Below are 18,887 nucleotides of genomic sequence, written 5' to 3'. Positions count from 1 at the left end.
CTCTCATCTCTCATACTCAACCCGAGAATTTTCTGTAATATTACTGTTCTCGGTCGCCGGAGTTTCCTATGCTCAACCAAAGTTGTCGGGCGGCGAAGTTTGTAAGTTTATTCGATGTTTCCGGCAAGTTTACCCAACCTTTTTTTTAGCTGAATTTGTTTTCATCACATCAGATTGAACTGCAACTTCAACGGTGGACCCTCATCGGAAATGGAAACTAACATTTCCGCCGGTGAGCAGAGCGCAGATCTTGCACTAACGTTAAGCGTTTCTTTTTTGAATAATTGTACGAACCCTCCAATTGGGTCAATTCTCCGGTATTTTTTTGTCCTCCATATACATTGTTTCTTTGTTATTTGTTTCCTCTCAATCATTACCAACCGGTCTTCCCATATTTTTCCTAGGAAGTTGCAGATTGTGGTCCACCGTTGCAGATTGTGGTCCACGGTGGATCTCTCAATCATTACTAACATCGGAGATTGTGGTCCACTCACTGTGAAATACATCGAACTACACGCACAAGGGTTGGGCCTTGATAACCTCACGGAGCAGATGGTGGACGACATTAGAATGAGTTATGTAGTAGATGTCTACCAAGAATTTGTTGTCCATTTATGAATTTGTCCTACTTTATAAATGTTTTCGGTGTTTTCTACTATCAAGGCCTTTCTTTTCCCTTCTTCTAATTTGTCTTTCATTTAAGTACTGCATTTTCATTTTAAATTTGAGACTAGACCGTTATGTCTACTGATATTGTGTCCATCATTTATTTTGTGGTCCACATTGTGATACTGATAACTTGTCTATGACGTCGTTTATCTTCCACTCATAATTAGGCTCGTCCACAAGCGTAATGATATCACTCAAGTTGCAATGCTAAACATAACACCTTCTCTATTGAATTATGAACTTATTACCATTAACTTTTCGAGTTCTCTATTATATAGTCGACATTTCCTATATTAAACACATTTGTCTACTTAAATACTCTTGTATACTTAAATACTCTATACTCTTGTCTCCATGACAAGTCTGGTAAAATACTCTTGTCTATCCATGCTTATGTTCTATACTCCTGTCTCCATTACAAGTCTAAACACTCTTGTCTACTTAAATACATTTGTCTATTAAATGCTTTTGTCTACTCTTTGGACTTCACAACTTTCCTCTCCAATGTCGAAAATTCCTCTTTTTATACCTCTTCCAGATGGACAATAAATGTTACACATTGAACATACCAACTCGTTCTCATAAAATCTACAAATTTAAGTCAAAAACATCATAAATTCTTACCTACCTTCATCGTCGTCCACTATAAAAAACACACAGTTCGTCTTCTACTCGTTAACGACAAGAGCTTGTCCTTTTCAAACACCAAAATTCATTATTTTAAACGCTAAAATCTCTTGCTTCCTTTTACCCAACAATCCTCCCTTTGTCCACATTTAATGCCAATTCATGTTACCCATGTAATTAATGCCAAATCCTAGGTAGTCTGTCCTCGTCCAACACCTACATTTTCTTGCAGCCTCAGCTAATGGGGGTATAAGCGTTATTAAACTCATTGTCAATGTGGTACATTAGGAAATGTTTTGGAGATGTGGTAGAATTCTAAACTTTTATAGCCAATGTGGTACATTTAGTAAAATTCTCTATAAAAAAGACATTTTTGTGAGTGTCTAGATTTTTGATTTTGCATTATTTTCAATTATAATTATGGTTTGATCCCCTTATTTGGTCTAACCCATTGGAGAAGCAATTTTTAATGGAACACGCGCAAAACATAAATTTAATACGAACGACCGCGACCCGGGTCAAACAATGACAATTATATATGTTTTTATAAAATAAATAATTAACTAAATACTAATGGAAATATTAAGAAAAAAGGAAAAAAAATTAAGTAAAATATGTTACAAAGAAAGAAGGAAAAGTAAAATTTGTTTTAACTTCAAAAGGAACGAGGTATAAAAAACCGTAATTCAACTATAACAGAAGAGAAAAAGAGAGCTGTTATTCAAAAAAAAAGAAAAAGAGAGCTGAAGCGATGGATCCGCAGCAAAGGGAAGTTTCACTTCTTCAGGCAAAAGCTCAGGAGTTGACTATTGCAAGTAAGTTTTCTAATTTCTAGGAGGTTGAGAGAGATTGACCTAGGAGGTTGAGAGAGATTGTTGTAAATAGAAGTTTCACTGAATGTTTAACACGGCAGAGAGATTAGGGTAGAATTATTTTAAGTTAGATCCCTAAACAACCTCTATTTACACGGCAAAGAGATTAGGTAGAATTATTTTAAATTAGATCCCTAAACAACTTATATTTACATATACATTGTAGCTGAAACATCTGAAGAAGTAATTTTTAGGAGGTTGGTTGAGAGAGATTGTTGTAAATAGAAGTTTCACTGATTGTTCTGTGTTCTTTATTTAGTTGTCTGTCTAATCACTTCTATTTACAACTGTAGCTGAAGCATCTCAGCCTTGTGATGAAGAGAAAAAGAGAGCTGAAAAAGCGATGGATCCACAACAAAGGGAAGTTTCACAGCCTGTCACCATAAAGGAAGATTTGGACATATTTATGCGGCTGCATTGTGAGTTTTTAGGACTCCACACTAGAAGAATGGGGGCGGCTCGGGGTGAAGCAAAAGTTTTATATAAGAAAGGCTTGCAAAACATGAGAGAGACTGCCAATACTATCGTAAAAAGGGCTTCAGAAGATTTTAAAGAAGATGAGAAGAAACTTGAGACTGTGGAAATGATAAAGACTCGGATAAGAAATCTCAGGAAAGAAATCAAGAAACTCAAGACATGAACGGTGATCTCAAGAATGAAATTGAAGAGGCTAAGATCAACTCTTGATACCGTCAATTGCTCTAAGTCTTGTTCTGTTCGAAACTATCTTTTTGGGATTTTGTTTGTTTATAAAAAAGACTTGCTCTGTTTTGGGCTTTTTGGTGTTACGTTTAGTTTCGATGTTTACAAGCTTATTATTATCAATCAATAATTAAGAGAGAGATCTTTCATTATTGTCAAAAAAAAAAAAAAAAAAAAGAAAAGAAGAAGAAACGATGAGCGCTTGCTTCTTTGATGCCCCTCCTCAAGACTTCCACCAAGACGACTTTGGTTTTTCATTTTTCAACCAAGTGATGGGGATAGATGATGCCAGGCTCTACATCATTCGTTATGAGATGGTATCGTAGTTAAGTGATATATGTAAGGGTATTCTAATGCTTTTTCTTCTTGTTCAATCAATTGTGCTCTCGGGGATGCGTAGGTCTGAGCAGACAGAATTCAAGGAGAAACGTTCCCTTTGACATCTAAAGTCGTAAAATTAGTAGTTCCTTTTGACTATTTCCCCTTATCTTTGTACAATTGAACTGTCCATTTATTAAGAAGATAAAAAAAAGAATTGCTAAAATCATAACATGAATCAATTACAAGAAGAATAAAGAAAACACCTAAAACATAGACATTGTTCATCCTCATCGCATCAATTCTATGAATACAAAGCCATTCCACAAGCTATGCAACAGCATTGACGGTAACAAGTTCCTTGACCGTGCGAATATCAAACCCAAAACCACTCCAAGGAACACCAATGGCAACATCCTCTGCACATTGAAATGCGCCAGAGCAAACGCAACTGAACTCACAAGAATCGCACACCAAACTGGCATGTACCTAGTCAGAGACGGTAACAAGAACCCTCTGAACACTATCTCTTCCCAAACCGGTGCACAAATCGATACCACAACCGCATACAGTGCCATTGCCACAGGGTCTCTAGCCATTATCGACTGCTCGACACTTGACAGTGAGACCGGACTTGAGGTCGGTGGGAGTGGCAAAAGGTTGAGGTTTAATTGGGATAGACGGTTTACGAAAGGGAACATGAAACAGCCTATGATAACATCTAGTTGCCAGTTTCCTTTGAGGCTAAAGCGGAACCAATCACTTGCAAGAGGACGAAACATGGAGAGACAACGGTGGAGGATAGCAATCCCGGCAAGGCCTTCTGTTACATCAGTTACCAGACTGAACAAAGCTTGGCCTCTAAATGTTAGCGATTCTTTGTGGAAACCTGATATATGAGCCATGAATGGGATCATCCATGAACCAATGAACCAGAAAGCAGCTACCCACAGAAGCATTACCTGCAAAAAAAATTATGTTAGGGTCACAACTTATAACTGCAGAATTAACCAAGGAAATAATCTGGACGCAACAGGTGAAATTGAAAGCTTTGGCCTTTGGCATATAACTCATTTCTCATAATTTGTATTGCATCTTCTTTATGAACCAAGGCATCTATAATACTAATATATTGCTTGAAGTAATCTCGTTTCAACAACCTATATCTAATCAATACAGGCTAAAGAGGTAAGACGTGTAGTCCATAGTTTATATAGATCAAGCATATTTGCCCACATTTAAATGTCTCTACTTTCAAAAACTAATGTCTTACACAGACTCAATAATAGGTAATAATACTCCACTCATTCATATAATAAACTCGGATCAGATAATCGAGTAACATTCTAGATAGCTTCCACTACTGTTCTTGTGTAAATCTAGTATGGCAATACAAAAGAGGTTGAGTAACATTAAGAAGTAGGTACCTGCACAATGGTCTCACCAGTCCAAGGTACTTTCCAACGAGTCCCAATGGCCTTCAAAACTGCATCTGCAGCCTGAAATCCAACAAAACAAAGGTGCTTTTGTCGGAGTTTCCTTATTTGCAATTTCCCATTACATAAGAGTAAAAAGAGAGCCTCAAATTCATTTCATGACAAAACTAGTAAACCAAAAACCAGTAGATGATGGATAATACATAACAGTTTATTCCAAAAGATGAGATTTCTGCTGTAGTCTCTACAGTCTAGACCCTAATATCAAAATTGATTTGTCATACTAAAACAGAGACTAAAGAAAAGGTGGTTCTTCTTCAAAAAATACAAGTATCCAGTGACTTCAAGAGATCCATTTACCTTTTGAAGAGTTGCCTTCAAATCTGTTTTATCTGTACATGGAGAATCTTGATCTGACTTAACTATTTCCTCAGGCACGAATTGCTCCGGATTCTCAGGAGCAGAATCCTCATTTCTAAAGCAAAAAATCTTCCATTTCTGCAGCAAAGTAGCACCAAAAGCTCAACACAAATAAAGTCTTCTTACTATAAAGCAGCTATTCTCATTTACCAATTGGACATATCTATCTTAAAACACCTAATCACAATATACCCCCCACCCAAAAAAAAAAAACCCCAATTCCACAATTTCATAAACAACCCTTTCTGTACTAATTGTCAATTCAAAGTTTCAAACTTGATTGGAGAAACAGAGAAAAGAAACAAGAAGAAGACGTACGTGTTTTGCGGACTTATTAGAAGGTGAAGAAGCAGCAGTTAAAGGGGAAATCTGGGTAAGAGCAGGAGAGAAGACAGTTCGACAAGGAACTCTAAACTTTGAACGCGAAATAGATAGCGCTGGGCGATGGCAAAGGAGGAGAGACGAAGAAGAGCAAGGAGAGGTCAACATGGGAATCTCCTCAGGGTTCCGTGGAATGAGAGATGAGAAAACCCGCAGAATATGCACCAACACTGAGGAACCCTAATGAGAGATTCTTCTTCTTCTCAGTTTCATCAGAGAAATTGAACAAACAAAAAAACCCTAATAATCTGAAAACTGGATTTGGGGGTTTCGTGACCAGAGAGACAGAGTGACCAAGTTGTTGAATTTTCAACGACAATAATTAACAATCCTTCTAAACCGAACTAAACCGATGATTAAACCGGAATAGATCAATTATGCAATTTTTCTACAAAAACGCAATTTTGACCAAAACACTATAAAGTAAGACTAAAACGGGAGACAGACCATAAGAAAAAGTCTAGACTGGTATGCGACTTTGGTTTGCTTGCAAGTCGTCCTCATCGATGTCTACGGAACATACACAGCCACAGCAAAGGGCAATGAACCCAATGGAAGAGGGTAATCCGACACAGAGAGCGAGTTTAGGAGAGATACAATAGAGGAGTAAGACGAGTACAGCAATCCCAAAGCCATGACTCAAACATTCAGCAAAGAAGAAACCGACTTCTACATCTTCTGGGGTTGCCCCCGGCCCCAAAAAAGCGCTACAGACGTATACGAATGCCATAAAACTTCCCCACCTAATTTTGGCGTCGTTCATGGGGATCTTGTTTAGCCTTATGTACATGAACGCTGCAATAACGGCCGACACGATGAGTATGTGCATGATGATGACGTAAAGTATCCGCTTCATGGACCTGCCATACCACAAAATAAAAAAAAAAAAAAAGAGAAGGAAAACATATGCAATCATCAAGCCATTAGTTGGAAATAAATTAGCCATACAAACACAAGAAAGAATAAAAATTCACCGATCCACTCACCATATACTTTTAGGTTTAGCCATCGTTTTGCTCTCCACCATAATGACGAGTATTGTAAAAGCTTTATTAAGCTCACAATTTGTTAGCCAGTCCTTGTATTATATTATATATATTATTTACGTTCAACCTCTTATTCCAACTCGATCGAAGTAGGATTTCAAATATGTTTCTGTTTTAATTTTATTGAGGGATATATGTAAGTCTCTTAGGATAAGGATTTTTAGTTATATGTTGACAAGTTTGGGATCTTGCTTCTAGGAGTTCGTATATATGTATCTAGTACAATTCTCTCTCTCTTTGTATTAAATACTCTTTGCATTGTGAATGAATAAATCAAGTTATTTCGACACCTATAATTTGACATAGTACGAGAGTTTATAGGCAAAAAATTAAAATTAAACATTATCAGCATAGGACGTAACCAGTAGTTTTTATAGTCTAGACCCTAATATCAAAATTAATTTGTCATACTAAAACAGAGACTAAAGAAAAAGTAGTTCTTCTTCAAATATTCAAGTATCCAGTGATAGTTGGGATAACCTTCTACCTTTTGAAGAGTTGCCTTCAAATCTGTTTTATCTCTACATGGAGAATCTTGATCTCACTTAACTATTTCCTCAGGCACGAATTGCTCCGGATTCTCAGGAGCAGAATCCTCATTTCTAAAGCAAAAAAACTTCCATTTCTGCAGCAAAATAGCACCAAAAAGTTTCAAGACATTGAAGATAAAACTTTTCATCTCCATCTACACAAATATAGACTTCTCACTACAAAGCTCTTCTCATTTACCAATTGGACATAGCTAACTAAAACAGCTAATCACAATACTACTAAATCTCAAAAGAAAACCCAATTCCACAATTTCATAAACAACCCTTTTTGTACTACTACTAGTTGTCAATTCAAAGTTTCAAACTTGATTTGGAGAAACACAGAAAAGAAACAAGAAGACGTACGTGCTTTGCAGACTTATTAGAAGGTGAAGAAGCAGCAGTTAAAGGGGAAATCTGGTAATAGCAGGAGAGAAGACAGTTTGACTAGGAACCCTAAACTTTGAACGCGAGATAGATAGCGCTGGACGATGGCAAAGGAGGAGAGACGAAGAAGAGCAAGGAGAGGTCAACATGGGAATCTCCTCCGTGTTCCGTGGAATGAGAGATTAGAAAACCCACAGAATTTGCCAACATTGAGGAACCCTAATGTGAGATTCTTCTTCTTCTCAGTTTCATCAGAGAAATCTAAAGAAATTAAAAACCCTAATTATCTGAAGATTGGATTTGGGGGTTTCGTGACCAGAGAGAAAGAGAGACAGAGTGACCAAAAAAGTTGTTGAATTTTCAAGGGTTTCTATGCAAAATAGTACATTTTAAAAACTTAATTGGATTTTTAGTACATTTACTATTTATAATTAGATAATTAGGTAGGTTTTACTATTTGTGTAATAGGGTTGTGAGATAGATGAGAAAGTAGGGTAGAGTATATTATTGTGAAATTACAAAAAGGTAGTTAGATCCGTACAACTCATTTAGTGTACGGAAATACAAAAAGAGTGTACGAAAATACAAAAATAGAAATATTTTAATTATTTCATATTTAATGTACTTTATATCAGCTGTACGGATGAAAATGTGTATATTAATATACAATGTATACTAAATTAGCTGTACACCTCAAATATATGTATTATTATTTAGATGTACACTTAATAAATTGTATGGATTACATCTGTATATTTAATGAGTATACGGATAAAAATTTATGAAATTTATTTTACATAATAAAAACAAATTATCAAACAAAATGGATATCAAATAATAGATGCAAAAATATAGAATTTTATATACCTAAATTTTTTTAGAAAATAAATTTATTTTGATTAGTATTTTAATTATTAAATTATTAAAATTATTAATAAAATAATAAAAATATTTAATTTTAATGGCATACTTGTAAATAAAAGAATTTTTTGAGGGTTAGACAGTAATGTAAATAGTAGTGAATAGTGAAATGTGATTATTTTGCAAATTATAAATAGTGAACGTACTAAATTGCCAATTATATTTAAAAATGTACTAATTTTCCAAATATGTCAATTTTCAACAACAATTAACAATCCTTCTAAACCGAACTAAACCGATAATTTAACTGGAATAGATCAATTATGCAACTTTTTTGTCTACAATTTTGACCAAAACAAAATAAAATAAGACCAAAACGGGAGATCATAAAAGAAGTCTAGACTGGTATGCGACTTTGGTTTGCTTGCAAGTCGTCGTCGGCCAAGTGGCCCAAGTCTAGGGAACATAGACAGCCACAGCAAAGGGCAATGAACCCAATGGAAGAGGGTAATCCAACACAGAGAGCGAGTTTGGGAGAGATAGAATAGAGGAGTAAGACGATGATAGCAATCCCAAAGCAATGACTCACGCATTCAACAAAGAAGAAACCGAATTCTCCATCTTCTGGGGGTGCCCCCGGCCCGAGAAAAGCGCTATAGACGTATAAGAATGCCATATAACTTCCCCACCCAATTTTGGTGTCGTTCATGGGGATCTTGTTTAGCCTTATGTACATGAACGCTGCAATACCGGCCGACAAGATGAGTATGTGCATGATGATGACGTAAAGTATTCGCTTCATGGACCTGCCATACCACAAAAACAAAAACAAAAGAGAAGGAAAACGTATGCAATCAAGCCATTATGTTGGAAATAAAATAGCCATACAAACACAAGAAAGAATAAAAATTCACCAATCCACTCACCATATACTTTTAGGTTTAGCCATCGTTTTACTCTCCACCATAATGACGAGTATTGTAATTTGTAAAAGCTTTATTAACCACACAATTTGCAAGCCAGCTATATATATTATTTACGTTCAACATCTTATTCCAACTCGATCGAAGTAGGATTTCAAATATGTTTCTCTTTTAATTTTATTGAGGGATATATGTAAATCTCTTAGGATAAGGATTTAATTAAGTTTTTTTTTTTTTCCAAGATAAGGATTTAAGTTATATATTGACAAGTTTGGGATCTTGAATCTAGGAGTTCGTATGTATCTAGTACAATTCTCTCTCTTTGTCTAAATACTCTTTGCATTGTGAATGAATAAATCAAGTTATTTCGACACCTATAATTTGACATAGTATGAGAGTTTATAGGCAAAAATTAAGACATAGAATCAATCATGACAGGGGAACCAGCTCCTTGCGCTGAATTGGAACCAACTTCTTCATGATCAAATAGTGCCACCATTCTTATCTCCTTAATCTTTCATCAAAATTTAATCTGTCAAGAAGATAGAAGCTTGGATAATCCCGCGGCTAATCGTCTCTATAACCAATTCGTCTTCGACAAAATATCGAACCTCACCGAAGTTTTTGAGGATGACATTAAACGAGAACTCGGTTTCTGCATTACCAATGTGTTAGTTTCTAAAAATGTAGCAATTGTCATTACCAATGTGTTAGTTTCTAATGAAATAATGTTGTTTCTGTTGTAGAAAAGAAGATTATAACGAAGCTTTTAATTTCTCTAAAAAGCCAGATTTCTTAAATGCATGTGGTAAATCCACAAAAAGGTATATATATATTTATGCATCCCCTAGCTAGTTTCATTGATAAAATATATACAGTAAGAATTAAAGTAAGATTTGTACGTTTTGTTGATGTTTTTAAAATAGGTGACATGATGCAGAAGTGGGGATATACTTCAAACGGATTATTAGGAGGTCCAAAGAGAGCTACTAATTACTTGAAACCGAACAAGAACTGCAAGCCTACTAATTACTCCCCCAACTAATCTGGTCGTCGTTCAAGGGGATCTTGTTTAGCCTTATGTACACGACCGCTGCAAGAGCGGCCAACACGATGAGTATGTGCATGATGATGACGTAAAGTATTTGCTTCCTGGACCTGCCATACCACAAAAAATAAAAATAAATATAAAATAAGATAACATATGCAATCACGCCACTAATAATTTGTTGGAAATCGAATAGCCATATAGGAATTAGGAACCACAAAGAAAGATAAAGAACAATCACTGATCCACTCACCATGTACATTTAGGTTTAGCCATCGTTTTTTTTTTTTTTTTTGATCACACACTTCGTTTAAGTCTCAATCCTTGTAATATATATAGGGTACAGCACGTTCAACATCCTATTGCAACTCGAAATAGGATTTTATATAGCATATATGTTACGTTATATTTATTTTTATTATATATAAAAAATAAAAATAAAACCTACAGAGGTCATAGTAGAAACTTCATCAAAAGATATAGCCTCGACTTTAACTGCCTAGTATATATGATTCCTTGGTGAAAAATCTATTACCATGACACGAGTTAGAAGAGAAAGTCAAACGGTCAAATTAAAATCTCTGTCTCCTGTCTCTTTCCTCCTGATATATCGCCATGTCTTCCTCTCATCCATTTCTTGACTCCCAAGAAACACTACAATCTCTCTCCCCCAAAAAGAAAGAACAAAAAAAACAAACCCTAATTCTCTCTCTCTCTCTTGCAAGAACAAATCATTTGTCTAATGTCTCCTTGATCCATCACGGTCTCCAGAATAAGTCTCTACAACATTGTTCTCGGAATATTTCAGGGATGGGAAGGAGAGATTCATGTTTTCAAGAAACAACATATGTGTCCTTCTTCGTTCTTCTTTCCTTAATCTTTCATCAAAATGTAATATGTCAAGACGAGAGAAGCTTGGATAATCCCGCTGCTAATCGTCTCTATAATCAATTCGTCTTCGACAAAGTATCCAATCTCACCGAAGTTTTTGAGGATGATATTAAACGAGAACTCGGTTTCTGCATTACCAATGTGTTAGTTTCTAAAAATGTCGCAATTGTCATTACCAATGTGTTAGTTTCTAATGAAATAATGTTTCTTTTTCTTTTGTGTTGTAGAAAAGAAGATTATAACGAAGCTTTTAATTTCTCTAAAAAGCCAGATTTCTTAAATGCCTGTGGTAAATCCACAAAAGGTATAGATATTTATGCATCCCCTGTTTCATTGATATATATATATAAAGTAAAATTGTTACATTTTGTTGATGTTGTTTGGTTTGAGAATAGGTGACATGATGCAGAGGATATGTACGGCTGCAGAAGTGAGGATATACTTCAATGGATTATTAGGAGGTCCAAAGAGAGCTACGAATTACTTGAAACCGAACAAGAACTGCAATCTATCTTCATGGATGTCTGGATGTGAACCTGGATGGGCTTGTCGTACTGCTAAAGATGTGAAAGTTGACCTTAAAGACGATAAGAATGTTCCCGTAAGAACTCAGCAATGTGCGCCTTGCTGCGCAGGTTTCTTTTGCCCTCGTGGCATCACCTGCATGATCCGTAAGTCATAAAACAATTCAAAACGATTGAACAGAATTCACTTTTTGATCCATTTCTAAAGTTGTTGCCTCACAATGATATGAAGCTTGTCCTTTGGGAGCTTATTGTCCAGAGGCTGAGCTGAACAAAACAACAGGATTATGCGACCCGTAAGTCTTGCTTTCTGATCAGTTTTCAAAGTTTGTCTTGAACATATGGTAAGATTAGCTGCAGGATTATTGTTTTTGCAGATATCATTACCAGCTTCCTTCTGGACAGCCAAATCATACTTGTGGTGGAGCTGACATTTGGGCTGATATTGGTAGTAGCAGTGAGGTTTTCTGTTCAGCTGGATCGTTTTGTCCTTCCACTATCGACAAGCTTCCTTGTAGCAAAGGGTAACTAACTAAGAATGATTTTCATAACTTTCGTTGAAGATTCATCTTTCTCTAATCAGCTAAACTCATCTTTTGTTTGCTCCAGACATTATTGCAGGACAGGTTCTACTGCAGAACTAAGTGAGTGATCTCTTTTGTCCAAACAACAATCAAGAACTAACATTCAAACTATCGGAGATAGAGAAAGAGAACTTAAAGTTTCTTTTCTCTGATGAATTTGCAGATTGTTTTAAGCTGGCAACATGCAATCCAAGATCAACAAATCAAAATATCACAGCATATGGAATCATGCTTTTTGTGAGTCATTGATCTCTCTCCTTAAACTATTTGCTTCACGTATCTGTTGGTTTAGTTTCCAGTTATTTGAGTCTTTGGCTTGTTTCTATGTAGGCTGGGTTAGGTTTCTTGCTCATAATCTTATACAACTGTTCTGATCAAGTGCTTGCGACGAGAGAAAGAAGGCAGGCTAAATCCAGGGAAAAAGCAGTACAAAGTGTGCGTGATTCACAGTCACGGGAGAAATGGAAATCTGCCAAAGATATTGCAAAGAAGCATGCGACCGAGCTGCAGCAATCGTTTTCCCGAACATTTTCGAGGAGAAAATCTATGAAACAACCAGATTTGATGAGAGGTTTAAGCCAAGCAAAACCTGGATCAGATGCTGCCTTACCACCAATGTCAGGAAGTAGCTCAGACACGAAAAAGGGAAAGAAAAAGGATAAGAACAAACTAACTGAGATGTTACATGACATTGAACAAAACCCTGAAGATCCTGGAGGGTTTAATCTTGAGATTGGTGATAAAAACATCAAAAAACATGCTCCAAAAGGCAAGGCCTTGCATACTCAGAGCCAGATGTTCAGGTACGCTTATGGCCAGATTGAAAAGGAAAAAGCAATGCAGGAGCAGAACAAGAACTTGACTTTCTCTGGAGTCATCTCCATGGCTAATGATATCGACATACGAAAGAGACCTACGATTGAAGTTGCTTTTAAAGACCTTACGATTACTCTAAAAGGGAAAAACAAACATCTCATGAGATGTGTGACTGGTAAACTATCACCTGGACGTGTTTCTGCTGTGATGGGTCCTTCTGGTGCCGGGAAAACCACTTTCCTAACAGCTTTGACAGGCAAAGCACCAGGATGCACCATGAGTGGAATGATTCTCGTAAACGGCAAGGTTGAATCAATTCAATCCTACAAGAAAATCATAGGTTTTGTGCCTCAGGATGACATTGTCCATGGAAACTTAACAGTGGAGGAGAATCTCTGGTTCAGTGCAAGATGCAGGTATGTCAAATTTTGCTTAATGAAATTTAAGTTTTCAAAATCTTATTCAACTGTATGCATAAACCGGTTACTACATACACAGGCTGCCTGCAGATCTCCCAAAGCCGGAAAAGGTTTTAGTTGTAGAAAGAGTCATTGAGTCACTTGGTCTGCAACATGTTCGAGACTCTCTTGTTGGGACTGTGGAAAAGAGAGGAATCTCTGGAGGTCAGAGAAAAAGAGTCAATGTGGGTCTTGAAATGGTGATGGAACCATCACTTTTGATATTAGACGAACCAACTTCAGGCCTTGACAGCTCATCTTCTCAGTTACTTCTCAGAGCTTTACGCCGTGAAGCTCTTGAAGGAGTAAACATCTGTATGGTTGTCCACCAGCCCAGGTTCAACATATATACTCTCCCGTTAGCTAATACTAAACAGATGATTAGATCTTTATTCTCATTTGTTCCTGTCTCTCTGCAGTTATACTCTGTTTCGGATGTTTGATGATCTAATACTTCTGGCAAAAGGTGGACTGATATGTTACCAAGGATCAGTGAAAAATGTTGAAGAATACTTCTCGAGCCTCGGGATTGTTGTCCCGGAGCGTGTGAATCCTCCTGATTACTACATTGATATATTAGAAGGCATATTAAAGCCAAGTACAAGCTCAGGGGTTACCTATAAACAGCTTCCAGTTAGATGGATGCTTCATAATGGGTATCAAGTTCCTATGGACATGCTTAAAAGCATTGAAGGGATGGCTTCATCAGCTTCCGCTGAAAACTCTGCTCACGGAGGAAGCGCTCATGGGAGCGTCGTAGGAGATGATGGAACATCTTTCGCTGGAGAGTTCTGGCAAGATGTCAAGGCAAATGTTGAAATCAAGAAAGATACCTTGCAGAATAACTTCAGTAGTTCAGGTGATTTATCCGCAAGAGAAGTTCCTGGTGTGTATCAGCAATACAGATACTTCTTAGGAAGGTAGATCCCTTCAAATACTAGCTATATCAATCACTTCACAGAGAATCCACTTCTTATACTCAATGTGTTTTCTTTGCAGGTTAGGTAAACAAAGACTGCGAGAAGCAAGGACACTAGCTGTAGATTATCTCATACTTTTACTTGCTGGTATCTGCTTAGGAACACTTGCTAAAGTGAGTGATGAAACGTTTGGTGCCATGGGATATACATATACAGTCATTGCTGTTTGTAAGTAGAAACCTTTCAAGCTTCTCTGACGACAAAATTGCATCTATCTTCAATAACCTTTGTACAAACTTTCTGGTTTTTCAGCTCTATTGTGTAAGATTACTGCATTAAGATCTTTCTCTCTGGATAAACTACATTATTGGAGAGAAAGCCGAGCCGGAATGAGCAGCCTGGCTTACTTCCTAGCAAAAGACACAGTTGATCACTTCAACACCATAGTTAAACCGCTTGTTTATCTATCCATGTTCTACTTCTTCAACAATCCAAGATCAACAGTTACAGACAATTATGTTGTCCTAATCTGTCTTGTATACTGTGTGACTGGCATAGCTTATGCCCTGGCCATACTTTTCGAACCTGGTCCAGCTCAACTAGTAAGTGTCTTGAGAAAAATACTGATGACAAAACCAAAGACTTAAACTAGAAAGCTTTGTTTCACTTCTTGACACAAAAACTACATCTTATTTTTTCTTTGTGCAGTGGTCAGTGTTACTTCCAGTTGTTCTGACTTTAATTGCCACCAGTACAAACGACAATAAAATCGTAGATTCAATCTCAGAGTTGTGCTACACGAGATGGGCTCTAGAAGCATTTGTGGTATCAAACGCTCAAAGGTAACAAACCTGATCTCTCTCTGTTACAAAACTCCATTGCAACCATCTCTGCACTCTTTAGACCATCTTGTTTACTCTCCCATAAATATTTCAGATATAAAGGAGTCTGGCTTATCACTCGGTGTGGGTCACTGATGGAGAATGGATACAACATCAAGCACTTCCCTCGTTGCCTCATCTTCCTGACATTAACCGGTATCTTGAGCCGCGGTGCAGCTTTCTTTTGTATGGTAACTTTCCAAAAGAAATAGCTTTTAAGTTTCCAAAACCTCTTCCTTCTGTACCTGCAAATCTCGGGAAACTCGAAAATACCAATTTTTTCCCTATACCTATACGCATCAAATACACTCACAAAGGTTTTACAAGGAAGAACACATCATTTGCAGAAGATAATAGCCCGTCACACTGTTCATAGGTAGTTCCATCATCAGAGTTTAAGATTCCTACCTGTAATTCTTCATGTTGTATATCTTTCATTTGCTTTAGATATAACATAGATTATCACCTGTCTCCTATCGATTCCATTTTATGCACCAAGTACAAATGTAGAAGTATATAGAAGAAACAATGAGAAAAGCTCCACGAACTTCCATTAATTTCCTGGCTTAAGGTTAATAATAATGTAAATTTGTTTTCCTCTCATCAGCTAGAACTTCATACCTTAAGGCAACAGAAGAATTTAACTTATTGCTACTCACTGCAAATGAAAGGTGAACATTAATTTTTCTTATCTCCAAACGTGATCACCCATGAACTTAAGTGCTGAAACCCCTCTTATCTCTGCGTTTAGCAATGGGGATTGGATCAATTTTAACCCAGAAAGTTCTGTATCGTTCTGAATAAGTCCAAGCACACGCGTTTGTTCCTGAAATATCAACAACCATATCACATTGTAGGGACAAGCAATGAATATGCCTATCAGAATTACTAATCTTATACTGTATTCAAGCCAAAAGTTTCAGTAGCTTTTGCTTGCATGGTGTTAGGTCGAGTTACCTTTCGTCTCATCGAGCAAAACTTGCACTCGGATTCAGATTGTGGTAGAAGCTGATTAACAATAAGCCTGTGGACTGGCACATTTTCTTTTCTTAAAGATGCATGTAACCTTGAAGACTCGTTTATTGCCATAACCTAAAAGGAAAGATAATAAACCAGTCATGAATAAAACTCAAGACCTCAAGAAGGTGACCCAACTTCTATTCAAAATAATACTTAGGCCGTCGAAAGATAACTTAAGAAGATCATTTTACAATCTAAGTCTTAAACTAAAGATCTTTATGAACAAGTAAAAGAATGGTGTTACCGTTGGGATGGTCACAATGACAAACTCGGTAGTGTTCACATCACGGAAAACATTTCGAACTTTCTCCATTCTCTCTTTCAATTGGTCTAACTCGTTAGACTGTTAAGACAATGATTGTTCAGAACTTGAGAAAAGGTGTAGGGGAAGTAACGGACTAACTGTTCACATGAAAAAACTTATACTTACGGGTTCTTGTTGTTGTATCTCTTTTTTGCCAAACATAGACTTAAAAGCTGAAGCTGCTGCAGTGACCTTCTTCTTGAGCTGAATAATCAAATAATCCATTTAGATAAAAATACGCTAAACATATCAATTGCGTAAGCAAACCACAACTGACGCTAAATTTCATCATTCTCAAACCTTTGTTATTTTGCTAATGGATGAATCATAGAAGTCTGGGAGTGAAAGAAGCCGCAGAGTATGTCCCTGCAAGAAAATTATTTGGAATTAATCAGAGTTAACAAACTGCAGCATACTCTAGGACTCAGTACAAAGTTAGGAAAAAAAATTACTAACCGTAGGAGCAGTATCAAAAACTATACGAGTGAACCTACTGTATTCTGGTGACTCCATAAATTGAAGGACCTGCAATGAAAATCTTAATATTCTTAGTAATTAACATTAAAATTGTCGTCTCATTTCAGGGGAACTCTGGGGCTGAACAAACGTGCCTTGGAAATAGCTGCTATTTCGTCAATACCAGGTGAGGCAGCATTGAGCATATCTTCAAGATTTAAGTCCCCTAACTACCAAAAATGAACAACACATCTGAGAGACATTGATGAAGTTTTTTCAGTCATAATGGAGGCTTAGAAAATCAAGTATAGAGAGAAGGGAAATGAACCTCGCCGGCAAACATTCCAAGCCCCATGCTATCCATCATATTTTTAACGCTTTTACCGCCCGACTGACTTTTAATCTCTTCCTTCATTGTCTCAGGTGTAATCTGTCACACATCAAAACATGAGAATAAAACTCAGCAACTTATGTCAGGTATCCAGGAATGTGCAAGAGACGCGTAGTTTCTTAATCACCTCAAGAGCTAGAAGTGTTGAATCAACACCTTGAACCGGTTTTAGAACTCCTCCTGACAAGTCCTGGATGCCAACACGAGATTGGCTGATGGTTGATAGCTGAAAACACACTTTCCAAGCGTAAACATTGAGAGACAAATGAGAGAAGCTGATACCTGGGAAAAAGAATCACTCAAGGAGTGAGCAGGGTCAGTTGAAACCACAATGGTTGGATGACCATGGCTAGCAAACTCAACCGCAAGAGAAGCAGCACAGCTCGTTTTCCCTACACCACCTTTACCACCCAGAAGATAATACTTTCTCTGATTCACAGATACCATCTCATCAAAATGGGAAGCTCCTTGAGCAAGAGTAGCTAATGATCTCTCTACACAAACAAGCGAGAAACCAAAATATCAAATGACAGAACTTTCTAGGTACTATCTTAATAACAGAATCCATTGCTTCCATTCCATGGATATAAATTTCAGCTCGGCAAGATACAGAGCAATATGAACAGAGCTTACTCTTCACTATGTCATCCAAACAGCAATATATTTACAGATTCAACAACATGATTCTCATAATCCACCAGCAACTAATCTTTTCACCAATAAAAAGCAAGTTCTCATCTTACAACCCCACAGAGGACACAAAAGCAAGTCTAACAAGTAAGAATCAAAGTTCGAAACTCAATTCAAAATTGGATCTGAAACTTTAGTCAACTCTGCGCAAAAACAAATTTAGATAAACAAAAGGGTGGAGGAAGAGACGGTGATGGAAAATATCACTAAGTTTGAGTTTTTCCCAGAGAAAGCAACAAGAGAGAGAGAGAGAGAGAAAGGAACAAAAGGGAAACCTCGAAAAAGTTTTCCGGAGATACTTCCACCGTGAATTTGACCATTGAGGGAATTGAAACCTGCGACCCGACGGAGAGTGATTGAGCTAGTAGCTCGAGAAACACGGCTAAGAAGAAGCGAAGCCGTCATTGACGAATTCAGAGAAGAGAGAAAAAGGAAAGAAAATTGCCGGAGAGTGGAACGAAATTGAAATCACAATGTTTCAGACGGCGCCGGCGACGGTGGAGGGGTTTGCGAAAGGGTTTTAGCCTTTCAGGAAATAAAACTGACTCATCATCTCATTGGTTGTTTCTTTTCTTCTTTTTTAGTAACAAAAATATTTTAAAATTTGAGTAATCAATTTTGTAAATTACATTTTCAGTTTTCAGTTTCAAATATGAAAAAAAATATGTGAAATTTTGTATAGTGTTTTTCAAAATTAAAAAAAAAAAATATATATATATATATATATGAATA

At 36.8% G+C, this 18,887-nt stretch overlaps 4 protein-coding genes and 2 long non-coding RNA genes across 6 annotated transcripts; 3 read left to right on the top strand and 3 right to left on the bottom strand.

The window, feature by feature from the left end:
- Positions 1-745, top strand: LOC147935556 (uncharacterized). Its single transcript, XR_015571506.1, has 3 exons — positions 1-101; positions 174-317; positions 405-745. It is a non-coding gene; the product is annotated as an uncharacterized LOC147935556 (long non-coding RNA).
- A 1,249-nt stretch (positions 746-1,994) lies between these two features.
- Positions 1,995-3,062, top strand: LOC104726665 (uncharacterized). The gene is made up of 2 exons (XM_010445578.3): positions 1,995-2,111; positions 2,462-3,062. The coding sequence occupies exons 1-2, from the start codon at positions 2,048-2,050 to the stop codon at positions 2,806-2,808; spliced, it is 411 nt and encodes a 136-aa protein (XP_010443880.1). The 5' UTR covers positions 1,995-2,047; the 3' UTR covers positions 2,809-3,062.
- A 297-nt stretch (positions 3,063-3,359) lies between these two features.
- LOC104726664 (uncharacterized) lies at positions 3,360-6,179 on the bottom strand. The gene is made up of 4 exons (XM_010445576.2): positions 5,363-6,179; positions 4,985-5,122; positions 4,616-4,687; positions 3,360-4,150 (listed from the first exon to the last, which is right to left on the bottom strand). The coding sequence occupies exons 1-4, from the start codon at positions 5,531-5,533 to the stop codon at positions 3,479-3,481; spliced, it is 1,053 nt and encodes a 350-aa protein (XP_010443878.1). The 5' UTR covers positions 5,534-6,179; the 3' UTR covers positions 3,360-3,478.
- A 550-nt stretch (positions 6,180-6,729) lies between these two features.
- LOC147935555 (uncharacterized) lies at positions 6,730-7,760 on the bottom strand. Its single transcript, XR_015571505.1, has 2 exons — positions 7,368-7,760; positions 6,730-7,096 (listed from the first exon to the last, which is right to left on the bottom strand). It is a non-coding gene; the product is annotated as an uncharacterized LOC147935555 (long non-coding RNA).
- A 2,996-nt stretch (positions 7,761-10,756) lies between these two features.
- On the top strand, positions 10,757-15,897 carry LOC104726663 (ABC transporter G family member 28). The gene is made up of 14 exons (XM_010445575.3): positions 10,757-11,254; positions 11,339-11,415; positions 11,507-11,782; positions 11,868-11,931; positions 12,013-12,159; positions 12,245-12,279; positions 12,383-12,456; positions 12,550-13,451; positions 13,534-13,830; positions 13,913-14,413; positions 14,493-14,641; positions 14,726-15,015; positions 15,122-15,255; positions 15,350-15,897. Exons 1-14 carry the CDS (start codon positions 10,836-10,838, stop codon positions 15,504-15,506), a joined length of 3,522 nt encoding a protein of 1,173 aa, XP_010443877.2. The 5' UTR covers positions 10,757-10,835; the 3' UTR covers positions 15,507-15,897.
- Positions 15,824-18,743, bottom strand: LOC147935554 (ATPase GET3C-like). Its single transcript, XM_087473346.1, has 11 exons — positions 18,431-18,743; positions 17,748-17,959; positions 17,593-17,655; positions 17,403-17,504; positions 17,230-17,304; positions 17,075-17,143; positions 16,919-16,984; positions 16,745-16,822; positions 16,559-16,657; positions 16,252-16,386; positions 15,824-16,120 (listed from the first exon to the last, which is right to left on the bottom strand). The coding sequence occupies exons 1-11, from the start codon at positions 18,558-18,560 to the stop codon at positions 15,983-15,985; spliced, it is 1,167 nt and encodes a 388-aa protein (XP_087329472.1). The 5' UTR covers positions 18,561-18,743; the 3' UTR covers positions 15,824-15,982.
- Positions 18,744-18,887: the final 144 nt, after the last annotated feature.

The sequence above is a fragment of the Camelina sativa genome, chromosome 11 (assembly GCF_030686135.1).
Source record: "Camelina sativa cultivar CO46 ecotype springtype chromosome 11, ASM3068613v1".
In the NCBI taxonomy this organism is placed as follows: domain Eukaryota; kingdom Viridiplantae; phylum Streptophyta; class Magnoliopsida; order Brassicales; family Brassicaceae; genus Camelina; species Camelina sativa.
The sequence above is the reverse complement of the archived record's forward strand: the minus strand, read 5'-3'. Positions and strand labels throughout refer to the sequence as shown.